Raw genomic sequence first — 15,505 nt, 5'->3', positions numbered from 1 at the left:
TAGGACCTGTAGGTTTCATATTTCAGTGCTAAAAACATTTTTCAAACTCACTGACACAACACATGCGCAAATGCGCAGAGAGTTTTTTTTTACATTATTGACCTGAATACGAGCCCTTTAAGCCAAGGGCATAGAGTAATTCAAGATCCTCTTTGCTTAAGGGCTCATTCCAACACTTTTATTTATGAGAGAGGAGCGATCACTGATAACCGAACCACAGAGTTTTTCACTCATAATTTTAAAACTATTCTTTGACAATGTGAAAAAATAATGAATGACGTTACTTGACAATTGGTTACATTCGTCCAAAAAGCTTTACAAGCTGCGGGTCTATTTTCTTCTAGCAAGTATGTCCTTGAAAAGAAATCATAAGTGCGCCTTAGGGCTCGGTAAGATTAATTTATTTAACGATCTACTATATATAATATGCGCACCTTTTAAAATGTAGGTAATTGTTGTTGACATAATATTCAGGGTCTGAGAGTATGCTTATCAAAAAACCGAACGCGAGCTGGCGTAGTCGCGTGTGCAGAGAGGTACACAAGCAGTTTTTGATATCCGAACGCCACCCACTCATCTCTGATTATTTACGGAGCTACCTCGCTCTGCTGGAAGAGCGCAGGCGTTACTTTCTGGAAGGCAGGAGTGTCATCCATCCGCTTAGCATGTTCAGGTTTGGAACTACATTGTACTAGCCTCCGCTCGCTAATTGTTCCGCGTGGAAGTCGTCAGAACTTTCAACCCCATTTCCACCCTCATAGAGTCTACCCTTTCATTCTTCTGTTCTTTCAAAACCCTTGGTAGATGTGCAACCATCTTAGCTCAGCAGCTTACGCTGTGCATTGTCTGTAAATATTTTTATTTATATTTAGAAGTTAGAAATATAGGTAGGTATAATATATGTTATTTTATGACTACTCAAGAATCTTTAATTATAATGCCGCTTTTTTCATTGCAGCCTTTTTTGGAAAAGCTTAATGATATTCGTTAACCTTGCTCATATTGTAACGGCGACCCTGCGATTTTGTATCATAACAGATCCTTTCAACATGTTATATCTTGAAGACTGCGACGTAATTCTCATGGGTATCCAAATTATATGCCTAATCGACATAATAATATGTTTTAACATCGGTATTTTGAAGAGCGAATCAGCGTTGATTGTACTTGACCGTAGAAGAATTGCGAGGTGAGATTTTACTTATCATACCTACTTAATAATTAATATTGTTAACACAGCGTCGAACTATCCAGTGGCGCCCACGTTAGGGGAATTATTTTGTAATAAACCAATTAAATTCTGTATAAATCAGTATAATAATATTGCTGTCCTACTTTTTCCCCAACTCTTGTCGCAAAAAATTTCGACGGAAAAAATGACCATCGCGCGGTTTTATCTCATCTACTTATTCTGAAAATATATTTTTGTGTAGAATTATGCTCGTCTGATGCCTTAGCTACCTATATCACTAGCTTTTTAGGGTTCCGTACCCAAAGGGTAAAACGGGACCCTATTACTAAGACTTCGCTGTCCGTCCGTCCGTCCGTCCGTCCGTCCGTCCGTCCGTCTGTCACCAGGCTGTATCTCACGAACCGTGATAGCTAGACAGTTGAAATTTTCACAGATGATGTATTTCTGTTGCCGCTATAACAACAAATACTAAAAACAGAATAAAATAAAGATTTAAATGGGGCTCCCATACAACAAACGTGATTTTTGACCAAAGTTAAGCAACGTCTGGAGTGGTTTTTTTGCATTATGGTACGGAACCCTTCGTGCGCGAGTCCGAGTCGCACTTGCCCGGTTTTTTTATACGAAAAGTAAGTATACTGCTACGGTATGCAGAGTAACGATATACAGATGAAAATGTGTGAAAAATCAAGCCAACTTTAATATTCTAAGGTTTTGGTTGGAGTCTAATGTCTAATGTAGTAGTAGTAATAGTAATCACTTTATTACACAACACAGGTTTACAAAAATAAATTACAGTAATGGAAGTATAAAGGCGAACTTATCCCTAAGGGATCTCTTCCAGCTAACCTTCGAAATCCTTTAGTCTTTTTAATGTATCCCCTTCAATGTACCTACCGCCTAGCCCCCTATTAATGTACCTACCTGTAAGTTACGACGAATCAGCATTCATCAGGATACGGGCGCTGACCGCTATTCTATTTCACAGGGCATACATTTTTAGCTACTTATTACCAGATCTGATATCATCCATTCCGGTTTCCTACGTTTTGCTTATGATAAGAAAAAGGGGGCGCAAGGATATGTTGATCCCAGACTTCCTACCTTTAGTTCGGGGCGTGCGGATATTCACTATTCTGAATGACCTTAGGACTCTCATACAGGTGCGCTATAAAGATCCATGTATGTAATTTTCGAGCAGGCCGCGTAGCCAAGATGCCAATCGCTTACGCTCCGTAGCGATCAAAACGCAACTGTCACTATCACACTAATATGGAAGAGTGATAGAGAGACATACTCGTAATGCTTTTCGTTGTCGAAGCGATAGCGATTGTAACCTTGGCTAGACCGGCAGTAAATAAATAAATAGGTAGGGTAAATGTTTTTAAATAAGTAATAAAATTTACGGTTGTTACCTGGTAACAATTTTTTTTTTTTTATATAATAGACCTTGTCAACAACCGGCAATGTAGCTTAGACTATGCCAATTTAATGAACTACATTGTTGTAATGAACCTATAGGTTAGGTTAGTAGTAAGTAGTAAGTTTTTTCATGTAGACTAGACAAAAAAATTCAAAATCGCTCTCGTTCTTGATGCGACTGGCAAATCATATTACTTTTTGGCAACTGGGTTTTTTAACCTAATTAGACCCCGCTGAAATAGAGGGGCTACCGCGAAAACCGAAATTCACAAATTGCGGGGCTCTTTCTCTTTTACTCCAATGAAGGCGTAATTAGAGTGACAGAGAAAAATGCCCGCAATTTGCGAACTTCGATTTTCGCGGTTATAGCCCAGAATTTGCCGGTTGCTTGATCGAATTCTTGACCGGAAATGAGATATTTGATATTAAAGGTCCCTTTTTTTAGTTTTTCGTAAATAACTCTTAAACGGTGGCGCATAGCAAAAAATGTTCTTACACATAAGTAATCTGCATAAAATTGCCTACAAGAAAGATTCCGTACAATTTTTCGCTAGTATCAATATTCAAAGAGATATTACGCGGGTTTTAATTATATTCACTTCTAAGGTCCCTTTTTTTAGTTTTTCCTAAATAACTCGTAAACGGTGGACAATATCAAAAAAAATTGTTAAACGTTAATAATTTGCACAACATTATTATTGTGTACACTTTTCGCAGGGATAAATATTTAAAAAGATAATAAAGAGGGAAAGTTAATTAAAATAAATTCTAAGATTCCTTGTTTTTATTTTTTCGTTAATAAATTGAAAAGTATGACTCAAAGCAAAAATAGATCTTGCACATAAATAATAAACATAAAATTTCCTACAAGAAACATGTAGAACACTTTTCGCTATGATCAATATTTAAAAAGATAAAGCAGCGGGTAAGTTAATTATGATCAATTTTAAAGTCCCTTTTTAGTTTTTTTTTTGTAAATAACTCGTAAACGGTGTCCCATAGCAAAATTGGTTTTTAAGAATAAATAATCTACATAAAATTTCCTCCAAAAAACATTTTGAACACTTTTCTCTAGGATCAATATTTAAAACGATATTAAAAGAAGAAAGCTAATTACAATCAGTTCACATGTCCTTTTTTTAGTTTTGTCGTAAATAACTCGTAATGGTTGCCGGATGTAATTGACCAAGCATCATTTCATTTTGCTTAATTAATCATTATCTTAACTGGACCCGCGTCGCAACGGGTTGTTATCTACAAAGGGTTCATTTTTACCTGCTCCAATACCTACTGTTATTTTATGGAGTCACTTCCCCATCGCTATTTCGTGTTATCAGTGCAAATACCACAAACAATAAATACCTAGTAGGCATAAAAGCAAAGCAAAGCTTCACCCCGGAATTTCTTAACAAAAGTTAAAAGTTAAAAAATTCAAAACTCGAAAACTACGAAATGTCGGTTAACATACCTGGGATATATTCTGACAGCCCACGACGCGCGGAATCTAAAAAAAAATTTTACGTCAAGGTTTGGACCACCTTGTATGTGAAACGCGATTGAATTGCCTGTAATAAACCCGTAGGGGTCGGATCAAAAATTAAGTAATTAGTCCGACTCACGCTTGACTGCATATTTCTGATAGGTTTTTCTGTCATCTATAGGTAACGAAGTATTTCGTACATTTATTTCATAATTTTAGATCGAGTAGATTCGGAGATAAAGGGGGGGGGGGGAATGGTCATTTTTTGGCTATTTTCATAAATAATTTCTAAACTATTCATTTTAAAATTACAAAAAAATATATTTAATTACACAAACGGGTCTACCGCGATATAATTTCATTGTTTTTACCTTTAATTCCGACGTTTCAGCTGAGTTGCACCAGCTGTGGTCACGGAAAGACTGACGTCCCAACAAATGTCAACGGAGATATTAATAAAACACCACTAAACTACCCGAAATTTGTTTATAAAAATGTTCGGGGTAGACAAAGAAATTGTAGCTACCCGTTAAAGTTTAATGTTTATTGTCCACGGCACGACACGCAACACTCACAGTATCCGTACACTGGTCCGAAGATATATCCGCTGGTTTCAACATTTGAATCACTGGTCCCCAAGTCGTCTGGTCACTGGTCGTTTGTGTAATTAAATATGTGTACAAAACGCGAGAGTTTAAAGTGTTATATTACAAAAAAATATATTTGAGTTTCTCAAAATGAGCTCTTTCATTCTTCGAGCAACACCGGCTTCCGACACATCGGAAGGGAGGGGCCCAAGCGATATCTCACCGTACAAATCTTTCTGCCATTTTTCGCGGGGGGAAAGGTGGACACAGTCGCACTTCTCACACACTTACATACAAAATCCAATCTGTAATGACGACACAAAAACATAGAAAATGACACACGTCAAAGACAAATCTTGCAAACCTCGATCTCTTTTTGTGTACGGACGAGTGACAAGTGTCACAACACGCACACTAACACATTTTCGTTGAAGTATGTTATTGTATTCTGAGAGATGAGAAGTCGGATTTGTCGCTCGACCGATCCGCAATTTGTACTGAGCGAGCAAAATCGATAAATCCAACAATTACATGAGACTAAAATATAATAATTGTGTTTGAATGTAATTAAACGTATGATATGTAAAAAAAAATATTACATGTGAAATGTAACACTTTCTTTTTGTAAATTTGATGTCCCCAACCTCTTTTTATAACCAAAAACCGAGCAAACAGGCATTTTTGTGCAGCAGTGTTCACGCGCGCGTCTGGACTCGGTCTAGTGAAAAATCCAAGTGCAACTAGTTTTATTACCCGCGCTAGATTAGATTGACGCGCTAATCTTGTACCTCGGCAGAGGGGAAATAGTGCGAATGCCGCCTCCCTTCCGTGTTGCTCGAAGCTTTCATTTGATATGTAACACGATATAGTTTAAAAAACATTATTTTTTAATTTTCTCATTTACCCCCCTAAAGTGGCCTCCGTGTTTAAAATTCATTTGTTTACGTAAGATGTCCGTCAAATTTACATGTGTGTACCAAATTTCAACTTAATTGGTCTAGTACTTTTGGAGAAAATGGGCTGTGACAGACGGACAGACAGACAGACAGACAGACAGACAGACAGACAGACAGACGCACGAGTGATCCTATAAGGGTTCCGTTTTTTCCTTTTGAGGTACGGAACCCTAAAAAGGGACCTTTAATATCAAATGTCTCACTTCCGGTCACGAATTCGATCAAGCAACTGGACAACAAATAATCGGGTTCAGCGGGGTCTAATTAGTTTAAAAAACCCGGTTTCCAAAAAGTTATATGATTTGCCAGTCGAAATCTATTTTTACAAAAATATGACCAGTCTAATGTTTGTTTTTGTTTATTTCATTTAGTTTTATTGAATAAAGCACTAAATTCAAATTATATTTACGACTTACTCGTATTTCACTCACTCTCACGCGCCACCTTTTGTGAATCAACTCAAAAGTCAGTGATTCAGTATGATTATAGGTACAGTCACCTACAATAATAATAATATGTTACTCTTCGAAGATCATGTCAGATATTTTTGCGAGCTTCGTTGTGTAACTTATATTATTGCAGGTGACTGTACCTAATTAACTGTACATAATTAATTGTACTGTACATAACAGCAAACTTCTCCAAAGGGCCTCTACGTGTTGGATCTGTATCCCCACGCACGCCTATCAAATGACCGGGATGTATATACCCGTGAGTTTAGAAGAAATATGTTACTCTTCGAAGATCATGTCAGATATTTTTGCGAGCTTCGTTGTGTAACATATTATTGCAGGTGACTGTACCTAATTAAACTGTGTTTCTTTGGCAGATAGTGACTACTTCGCACCTCTGGTACCGAGTTATCCGGCACGTATTTCTTGTCATGCTTGCTATACATTGCTTTACCTGCTTTTTCTATATACCCTCGTGTTTGGAACATTATGGTAAGGTGTTATTTAATCACGTCCTTGGTTACCAAGCAACATCCCAGCAATAAGAGATACTTTTAAAGCTAATTTAACACTTTCTTGGCAGTTTCCGGGCATGTTCCAAAGGGATTCACGGGGTTCCTCGATACACTCAACGTTTCGCGTGCTTTCTATGACGTCTCGAGCAAGGAACGCTACATAAAAGCCATGTTTGTAGCTGCGTCTGCGTTTTGTAGTAAGTTCATTTTTACAAACGTTTTTAATTGTATCGTGTTTGTTGAAAAAATATTTGTCTGTATTTAATTTGAGGTAGAGTTTGACATACTGAACATACTTAGGTATATGAGTAGGTAAATAAAAAGAATATAATGCGTACGTCCGACATATTTCAAAATTATATAGAATCAAAATGCATCTCTGAATCCTGAACCAAAATCTGCCTTCACGCCTGCCACTTCTGCCAACGGTCATTGATCAGTCCTTAAAGTACATAAGATTATGAAACTAATTTCGTCTACAGGTACTGGGTTCAACATGTTCAAGACCTATTATGAGACCGAGATAGTAGTCAACTCATTTATAATGTTATTGGGAGCCATGTTCAAGATGTACTCAATTGGTAAACAAATGACGTTACTGTTTTGTCCTATTTAGGCCGTTCCCGGTACGGCTAGGTAATTACTTTCATTGGTTCAGTAATCCTAAATTAAATTTGGCCTCCGACACGAGTCCTTACGAGTAGACTGTGCCCCCTTTCCAAAGACATTATAAAACTAAAGATAAGTTATACTCCTACATAGAAGCACAAAACTACTTCCATATTAATTTCATTTCATACGAATGTCACCATACCACGGACCTAGAGAGTAAACCGGACAGAGTACATTAGCCAAAAAGTGTGTCCACATGAGAAGTCAAGGTGGGCCGTTGCATCTCTTTCTAATTAGGGTGACCATAAGTCATATGTATGTGGGATATTAGGATAACATTGAATATATAGTTTGGCCAGGATCTTTTCTTATTCGTGCATAGTTATAGAGAATCATACTGTATTTTCGCTGTACTAGTATTGTGGCCTGAAAAGGGATGGATATAGTTTTTTTTCTCTTCTGTAAAACGCTTCACACAACCTTAGGCACTTAATTTAGTTGTTCTAAAAGCTGTTGCTAATAGGCGCACTGGACCACGAACATGGTGGATCGTCTGGAATGTGGTCCGCCGTAACGTCTGTCAAGAACACGGGTATGAGTGAGAGAGATAGAGAGACAGATATGGTGACAGAACCAGAGGGTCTACCGCGAACCAAGTTCGACGTGTTGCCTCTCTGTCACACTTACGTACGAATTTACAAGTGCGACAGAGAGACAAAATGTCGAAAGTGGTTTGGGGTAGGCCCTCAGGGCAGTGGGGGATTTACAGTATTTGCCGTCCTAGGCCCCAGGCCCTGTAGCAAGCACTAGACGCCCCTTTCTCAGCACCCATCATATAGACTGCCACCCTAGGCCCGGGCCTACTCGGCCTTAGAGCAAATCCGCCACTGCCTCAGGGTCGCGTGGATCCGCTACGTCCGTTTGTTATAGTTTTTAACTAGGACGCTTGTCACTGGAGCATAAATTAAATTAAAAAAATAAATATCATTTATTATCAGGCGACTAAGGCCCATAGATACATACCTTACAAACTAACATACGTACAATAGTAAAAATCTTACAAGCTAAAAATTATTTCGGCGTCACCGAAAACCATAAACACCGAAGTTCGCAAATTGCGAGCATCTTTCTCTGTCACTGTAATTACTTCTTTATAGGAGTAAAAGAGAAAGATGCCCGTAATTTGCGAACTTCGGTGTTCACGGTGGTAGGCCATCTGTGCGAAAAGAGAAGAGTCGTGAAATGTAAAGAAACTGTGAAAGAAATGTGCCGTTCCCAGTAAATTTTCCAAAGAGGGTAAGCCCTCATACGCACGAGCGCTTTTTCAACGCGCGTTAAAAAAGCGCGTTAGAATGAAACAAATGGAAACATGTGTATTTGTTCACACGATGGTGGTGGCGCTTTTTATCAAGCCTTGTTTTTTTTTTCGACTTTAAGCGTTGGTCGTTAAATCGAATTTAGCGTGTGAACGGATTCAACCCCTTTTGTAAAGCCCCCTCCAGACTATGCGCGTGAATCGCGGGCGAAACCGCGAACGCGAGTGAGTGCGCTTCGCCCGCGATTCACGCGGATAGTCTGGAGGGGGCTTTACGCGCGTTGAAAAAGCGCTCGTGCTTATGAGGGCTAAATTCCCAGTAACGTTTCTGGTATCGTCCCAAAACTCAGTAAATTACGATAAACTTCTATTTTTCTTTTATTGTCTATGTGTTTTTTTATTATTATATATAACAATTTATAAATGTGTCTGTAATGTTTAAGGACTTTGGATTTCAATTATTGCAATTATTTATTCTGTATTGGCTCTCATTTCACCAATTTAAACATGCCGAAATAAATACATACCTATTTATGAAAACTTACGTTTAAGTACGTAATAAGAATTGTGTAAAACCATAAAGGAAGTGGTAAAACTGGTTCTCATCGTGCCGACATCATGGTCACCCTAATGAGTTTGACAATTAGTGTAGTAAATAAAGGTAGTGGACCCCGCAGTAATTCCTCAGCCAGAAAAAACTTTACAGTATGATAAAGTATCAATAAATAAAAAGTAATGTATAAATTTCCAAAGAATAATAATAATAGAATTAAAGTAAATACCTAAAGTCTTAAATCGTTAATATCTTTTTACGGAAAAATGCTCCGTTCAAACTTTCTTCACCAGACATATTCATGTAACTTATTGCAACAATATATGAAATATCAAAAAAAATCCCTGCAGAAATACCAGTATTAATAAAATAAAATTTTTTGGCGTGTCTTGGACCGGAAAATTGCTCAGTCTAATTTTTTCACTGGAATGCCATTTTATTGCCGTTTTATACCTACAAAATGAAAATCTAAAAATTTTCCACTCTCAGTTTTTAATAGTTCTATAATACATACATTTCGATACGCATTTTATTTTGGATTTTTTTACCCACTACGCCAAATTATATTCTAAGATCATATAAGAAGAAAAAACTGACAGAGCAATTTTCCGATGAAAATGAGCGTCAAAAAAAGGAAGTATCATAAAAAAATATTCTCATGTTTGACAAAACTTTTAGATTTTTTTCTAGTATCACATACTGATACAAATAAATTATTTTGTAAAATAATTTTGGACTGAGGAATTACTCGGTTCAATATATAATCAGATTTGTATTTTTACCTAACTTAGGAGTATTTTTTTTTTGGATATTTATAATGTTAGTCTCGGCTCATACTATACAATAACCAAGCTAAATTTCATCGACTGAGAAATTAATGCATGGGTCTCCATACAACAACTTGCTTCATTTACTACACTAAATGTCTAACTTGTATTTTTATCGTAAAATGTAATAATTGTGGCTTCCTTGTGAAACGATATTACACAATTAGAAATTATTTCACTCCCACAACCTTTAACGCAACATTTCTTCACCATTTTTAAGAAATTTTGCATTCACGTGTTTTGTAAATATGTCATCAGGTTAGGGATACCAATTAATATTCAAACTTACTACTACAATGTCTACCATATCAAAATTAGTGTTTTTTATTGTTGTGCACATGCTTGGTTAAATCAGTTAATAATATTGACATCATAATTATTTACAAATTTCCTAAAAGATATCAGAACCGTACTCTGAATATAGCACTTAAATAATATAAGAAGATATTTAATTTTAGTAGTATATTGATATAAATACTACCACAATGGTATATTTTTAACATTGGCAACATGTGCGAGTGAGACACCGCGGCCCACCTTTGCTATCTCAAGTGGACCGTTTTCTCTGTACTGGTACGAACGTCTTTCTGGCTCTGTGATAAGGTTCAATTTAGTATGGTAAAAAAAGTGACAGTTCACTCCTTATAACTCCATGCACCATACACATACCATGAAAGCACAGTGACCGTACTTAGTACTTACGAACCGTGGTAGTGCTTACCAGCATAGCATCAATGGCATGTAACTTTTCCTGATAAATTGGAACTACGGTTACCTACGGGCCAGTTCTCGCGAAGTATAGTCAACTGACTACTAAAGCTAATACCTACAAATATAGAATTTTTATAGTGTACTGGCTGAAAACGTACATGACCGTGTACAACTCGACTTTGCGGTACCAGGAGTTAGCGGATCAAGTTGAGGTTAGTCCAAAAACGAAGCACTTAAACATCTGCTAATCGGTCAATAGTAGATAGGACGCGTAACCAACGTGCCAATCGTCAACGCTCCGTAGCGTAGTCATCTCTCTCTATCACTCTTCCATTATAGTGCGACAGTGACAGTTGCGTTTCGTTCGCTACGAGGCGTTAACGATTGCACGTTGGCTACGCACCCTGTTCAACTTTTATATGGGAGGCGATAAATGTAAATAATTAAATAGTTGTTAAATAATTAAATAATTTGACGTCGGATATTGTGTAGGTGTTGTACATTTAATAGGTAAATTGAAAAACCCGATGCAATAAGTAGGTGAATGTTGTAAAATTAACAGCTGGCTGAGTTAGCCAACCATTTAGCTAGTCATAATACTCATAATCTTTATAGAATACGGTTTCAATAACACACAAATATATATAAGACCCTAACCATCCGTATACATATATGTATACGAAGAGCAAGAAAAATGCGTACAATCATTGTAATAACTACACTATCTTGTACAGAAATTCATGAGTCACCACCAGTTTCCTGGGCCACTAATGAGGCGTTTGCGTGACTACTACGAATATCGCTTCCAAGACCACTATTATAAGGACTCAGTAGCTCTCGGCTACCTCTCAGGTGCGTCCGTCGTGACTGATCGTAGAAAATGACATTTTTACAGGCGTCCACTTATATCTGTATCTTTAGGCATTTTCGGGTAGTTATAACATTTATTGGTTAACCAACCAAATACAAATAGTTATAACATTTATTGGTTAACCAACCAAATACAAAACCGCCTGGATCAGTCACTGAACCAGTGGGGAGACACTCCTGACTTCGGTCGAACTCGGTTCCGTTCGGCTCTGCATTGCTCCGAGCAATTATTAGGGTTGGCACCACTTGACTTCATTTTGCGTGCACGACCACAGATAAGATAATCACTTGAATTTTGACAACCCTAAATAGCCGAAAGGGATAGTGCCATATATTAGAAAGGGATAGCATGATTCGACCCTGAACCGCTGTCAAACTTCGGGTTTGTAGGAAGTGTCCTTTCTGTACGGTAGTACTATTATTTCTTCTGTGACTGAACGACCGTCAGGTCAAAGTCCAACCTACATTATTTGATCATGTAAAGTTTTCATCTACCCTCAACTGGCTTAAAGAGCCATTTGAGGGTAGATTTTGTTTACTTTTATTTAAATACCTAAATATACAGAGTATTTACAGTTGTTGATGACTCCGCATATTGATTGTATGTGTGTAAAGTACCGGCCGTAACCATGTACAGTCAACTGTAAAAATATGGGTGTACAAATAATCTCAAAAATATGTCCCATAACTCTTATGTCAGTGAATTAAGAACTATGGGACACATTTTTGAGTAAGTCGTCTACACCCATATTTTTACAGGTGACTGTACAATGTTAGAGATTGCATGTCAAATGTCTAAAGTGCATACTAAATCGGGGTTATTCGCGGATGGTCTAGAACGCAAAATGACTGGTGTAATATTTTGTCTATATCGCAATTAGTCTACATCGCAAACGGTCTAGAACGCAAAATGCCCACATTATTTTTTCCGTTTTATCTTAACTTTAAAGCGATGTCGACGGAAAAGCTCCTAACTATTCTGTGCTGTTTAGCCTTCGGCCATTTGAAGATACCTAACGAACCTAACCTATCTATGTAAAATGTGGTGATATAAAAAGTGGGCATTTTGCGTTCTAGACCGTTTGCGATGTAGTCGAGGGTGGAAGCCCTAAACGACGGCGTTGCATGAACAAAAGATTTCCTTTGGCAGGATTGGTCCTTAAGACCCAAGGATGGATTTAAGAAGTGGAGCCACCGAGATTTTTGATGTAAATTTTTAGGGGTGGGGGGGGGGGCTCTTGATATCTATATCATTTTAGTTACTAGGCCAAGTTGGTATCGTTTTCGTATAAATCGGGGATGCCGAATTCATTTATGATATCATTCCGGCACCATTCCGAAGTAAAAACACATAAAATATGAAAAAAACACTTTTTTTTTAATTCTTCGTCACGCTTAAACTGCTGAACCAATTTAGTTGAAATTTGGTATAGAGATGGTTTGAGTCCCAGGGAAGAACATAGGATACTTTTAATGTCAAAAATAATCCCTAAATGGTGTAAAAAGGGAGGTGGAAATTTGTATGGGGATTCAATAACCGCTGAACCGATTAAGATAAAATTTTGTATAGACATAGTTTGAGTCCCGGGGAAGAACATAGGATAGTTTTTATTCCAAAAAAAAATCCCTTAAAAATGAAATGTAAGGTGTAGGATTGTATGGGAAATCAATAAACGCTGAACCGATTTGGATGAAATCTATGTCTACATCTTTGATTTAGTTGAAAATGATACTAAACTTGACTTAGAACCCAAACTTAACGAATTATTAACCTCAGACGTCGCAGAAGTCTGGGTAGCTCCACTTCTTAAATCCATCCTTGGGTCCTAAGGACCAATCCTGCCAAAGGCAATCTCTTGTTCATGCAACGCCGTGGTTGACCTTTTTATGCTCTGAGCATACTCAACTAATGTAGACTAATTGCGATATAGACAAAATATTACACTAGTAGTTTTGTGTTGTAGACCATCTGCGATTGACCCCTAAATCGGAATGATGTCAAATGTCATTGGAAGTATTGAATTCAAATATAATATTAATATAATGATTGCGTAAATTATTTGCTTTTACAACAGTTTATTCTAAGATACAATCATTCATTGTATCTCCTGAATCCAGCTTTTCGTATTTTCCGCTCCGCTTACCTTACCAAGAATGTTCAGTTAATAGACAGTGTTGGTCTGCATTAGAAACTTGTAGCTGAAACGATGATTTTGTCTAAAACTTAACCATAAATGTTATTCCAGCACAACTTCGGGATGAGATACGTCTCAATACTTACCAGATTTTGGTGGACAAAGTGGCGGTCCTTCAGAATCTTCCGCCGGCATTCTTGGGCAGAGTCATGGGCTATCTTGAACATGAGGTAAGTAAGTACTCAAATCACTTACCGTACCAACTTACTCTTATATTCAATTTGGAAGATAAGGTAATTGGCCACCTGTTAGTAACTGGCCACCTAGAAAACTATAAACAGAATTCATTTTAGTATAATTAAGGTGGCTAGTTATTGAAGGCTGGCCAGTTATTGAAACCTTATACTAAAAAAAATCTGTTTATAGGTGAAACGAATTCATTTTTAGTTTAGGGTGGCCAGTTATTGGCCGATGGCCAGTTACTGGCGAATTACCCTATGAGTCGACTAAGGGGCATGGTGCATAGTTTGTCTCTACAGCAAGCATCCATCAGAGCAATGCGAGGTCGCCAAGTGGTTCGAGGATGCTCTTTCTTGTTAATTAATATCTATTTTCCCTCTCGCACCGCTTTGCTCCCTGGTGATTCACCGACGCCTGTTTCATTGCCACGTGTCAAATTATCGCTAATAGAATTTTATGTCTTTTTTTAAGATATTCTTACCTGACGACCTTGTCTACCATGTTGGGGACTTATGCAAGCACGTGTACTTCATTTGCACGGGGACCCTGGCTCTTTATACCGTGAAAGGAGTTGAGGTTAGTTTAAAAGCACATGCATATACATTAAATGTGGCCGCTAAAAGGTCTATCTTAAATAACAACTGAAACTAGCTACTGGAAATATTTAAACATCAAGAAAAAATATCACTTACCTACTACAACTAGTCGCCTTTTTGGGCAGCTTGTCCGTGTACATATAGGAAAAAAGTTTATAGAACATTTTAGTCTTTAAATATGATCAGGAATATACTGTTAAAATCTCTTTCTCTCTCTCTCTCTTGTGGGCACCTTGTATATGGCGTTTTAGAGAGAGAGAGAGAAAAGTTAAGACGAGTTAAGAGAGAGCTAGACCGACAAAAAAGAGAGAGAGAGAAAAGCTAACTCCGCTTGTTATACTTTCGTAGGGATTTGATTGTAATGGTAGAACATCCACACTCAGTCACTGTAGTTTGTGTAGTTAGCTATATCTTGTCACTATATGTGACGTTTTCAACTAAAAGGTACCACATTGTCGGCTGTCGATAAGGTTGATTTCAAATTGAAGCTATATGGAAATAGCGCCTTATTGACAACCGACAATAAGTACCCTTTTTGTTGAAAATGGACATATTCGTGTAGGCAATGCACTTTGAAGACGGCGACTTTGTCGGCGGGGTGTCGCTGCTGACGTTGAGCACCAGGCGCGTCACTACACTGGTAGCCATTGAAATCACGCACACCTATCGACTGAGCTTCGAGCATATGAGGTGATTACTGAAATGCTCATAGTTTCATTCGTAGTTTGTCTATTTAGGACATAATATACCGTAAACTCGTGTTACTTTGATCCAAAGGAGGGTAACTTTGACCCACAAGAAAACCTTATTTAAAAGGGTCTAGTAAAAACATTAAAACGTCAAAAGTGAGCTAAAACCACAGACAAAACATCCTCCAGACTTAGCATAGTCGCGCTACCCCCTCTGCCACGCATACGGTAATTTTACTCCATGTTCGAGTCGAAAGTGTCTTTGTGTGACGTCCGTGTATTTGAACGGACCAATCACGGCACGGGATCTCGCTCACCTCGTCCCGCGCACCCCCGCAATTTTGGCATCATCG

At 37.7% G+C, this 15,505-nt stretch overlaps 1 protein-coding gene across 1 annotated transcript; it reads left to right on the top strand.

Annotated features, from left to right (window-relative positions):
• The first annotated feature begins 454 nt into the window (after window positions 1-454).
• On the top strand, window positions 455-15,163 carry LOC134805208 (potassium/sodium hyperpolarization-activated cyclic nucleotide-gated channel 3-like). The gene is made up of 10 exons (XM_063778517.1): window positions 455-663; window positions 1,039-1,189; window positions 2,181-2,374; window positions 6,673-6,801; window positions 7,087-7,185; window positions 10,761-10,834; window positions 11,357-11,498; window positions 13,739-13,857; window positions 14,339-14,443; window positions 15,026-15,163. The coding sequence occupies exons 1-10, from the start codon at window positions 486-488 to the stop codon at window positions 15,155-15,157; spliced, it is 1,323 nt and encodes a 440-aa protein (XP_063634587.1). The 5' UTR covers window positions 455-485; the 3' UTR covers window positions 15,158-15,163.
• The last annotated feature ends 342 nt before the right edge of the window (window positions 15,164-15,505 follow it).

This window comes from Cydia splendana, chromosome Z (genome assembly GCF_910591565.1).
Source record: "Cydia splendana chromosome Z, ilCydSple1.2, whole genome shotgun sequence".
In the NCBI taxonomy this organism is placed as follows: domain Eukaryota; kingdom Metazoa; phylum Arthropoda; class Insecta; order Lepidoptera; family Tortricidae; genus Cydia; species Cydia splendana.
The sequence above is the reverse complement of the archived record's forward strand: the minus strand, read 5'-3'. Positions and strand labels throughout refer to the sequence as shown.

Coding starts and splice junctions, on each gene's coding strand:
- LOC134805208 (XM_063778517.1), top strand. CDS start 486: ATGCTTATCAAAAAACCGAACGCGAGCTGGCGTAGTCGCGTGTGCAGA. Junction 664..1,038: donor GAGTGTCATCCATCCGCTTA/GCATGTTCAGGT, acceptor GTATCATAACAG/ATCCTTTCAACATGTTATAT. Junction 1,190..2,180: donor GACCGTAGAAGAATTGCGAG/GTGAGATTTTAC, acceptor TCTATTTCACAG/GGCATACATTTTTAGCTACT.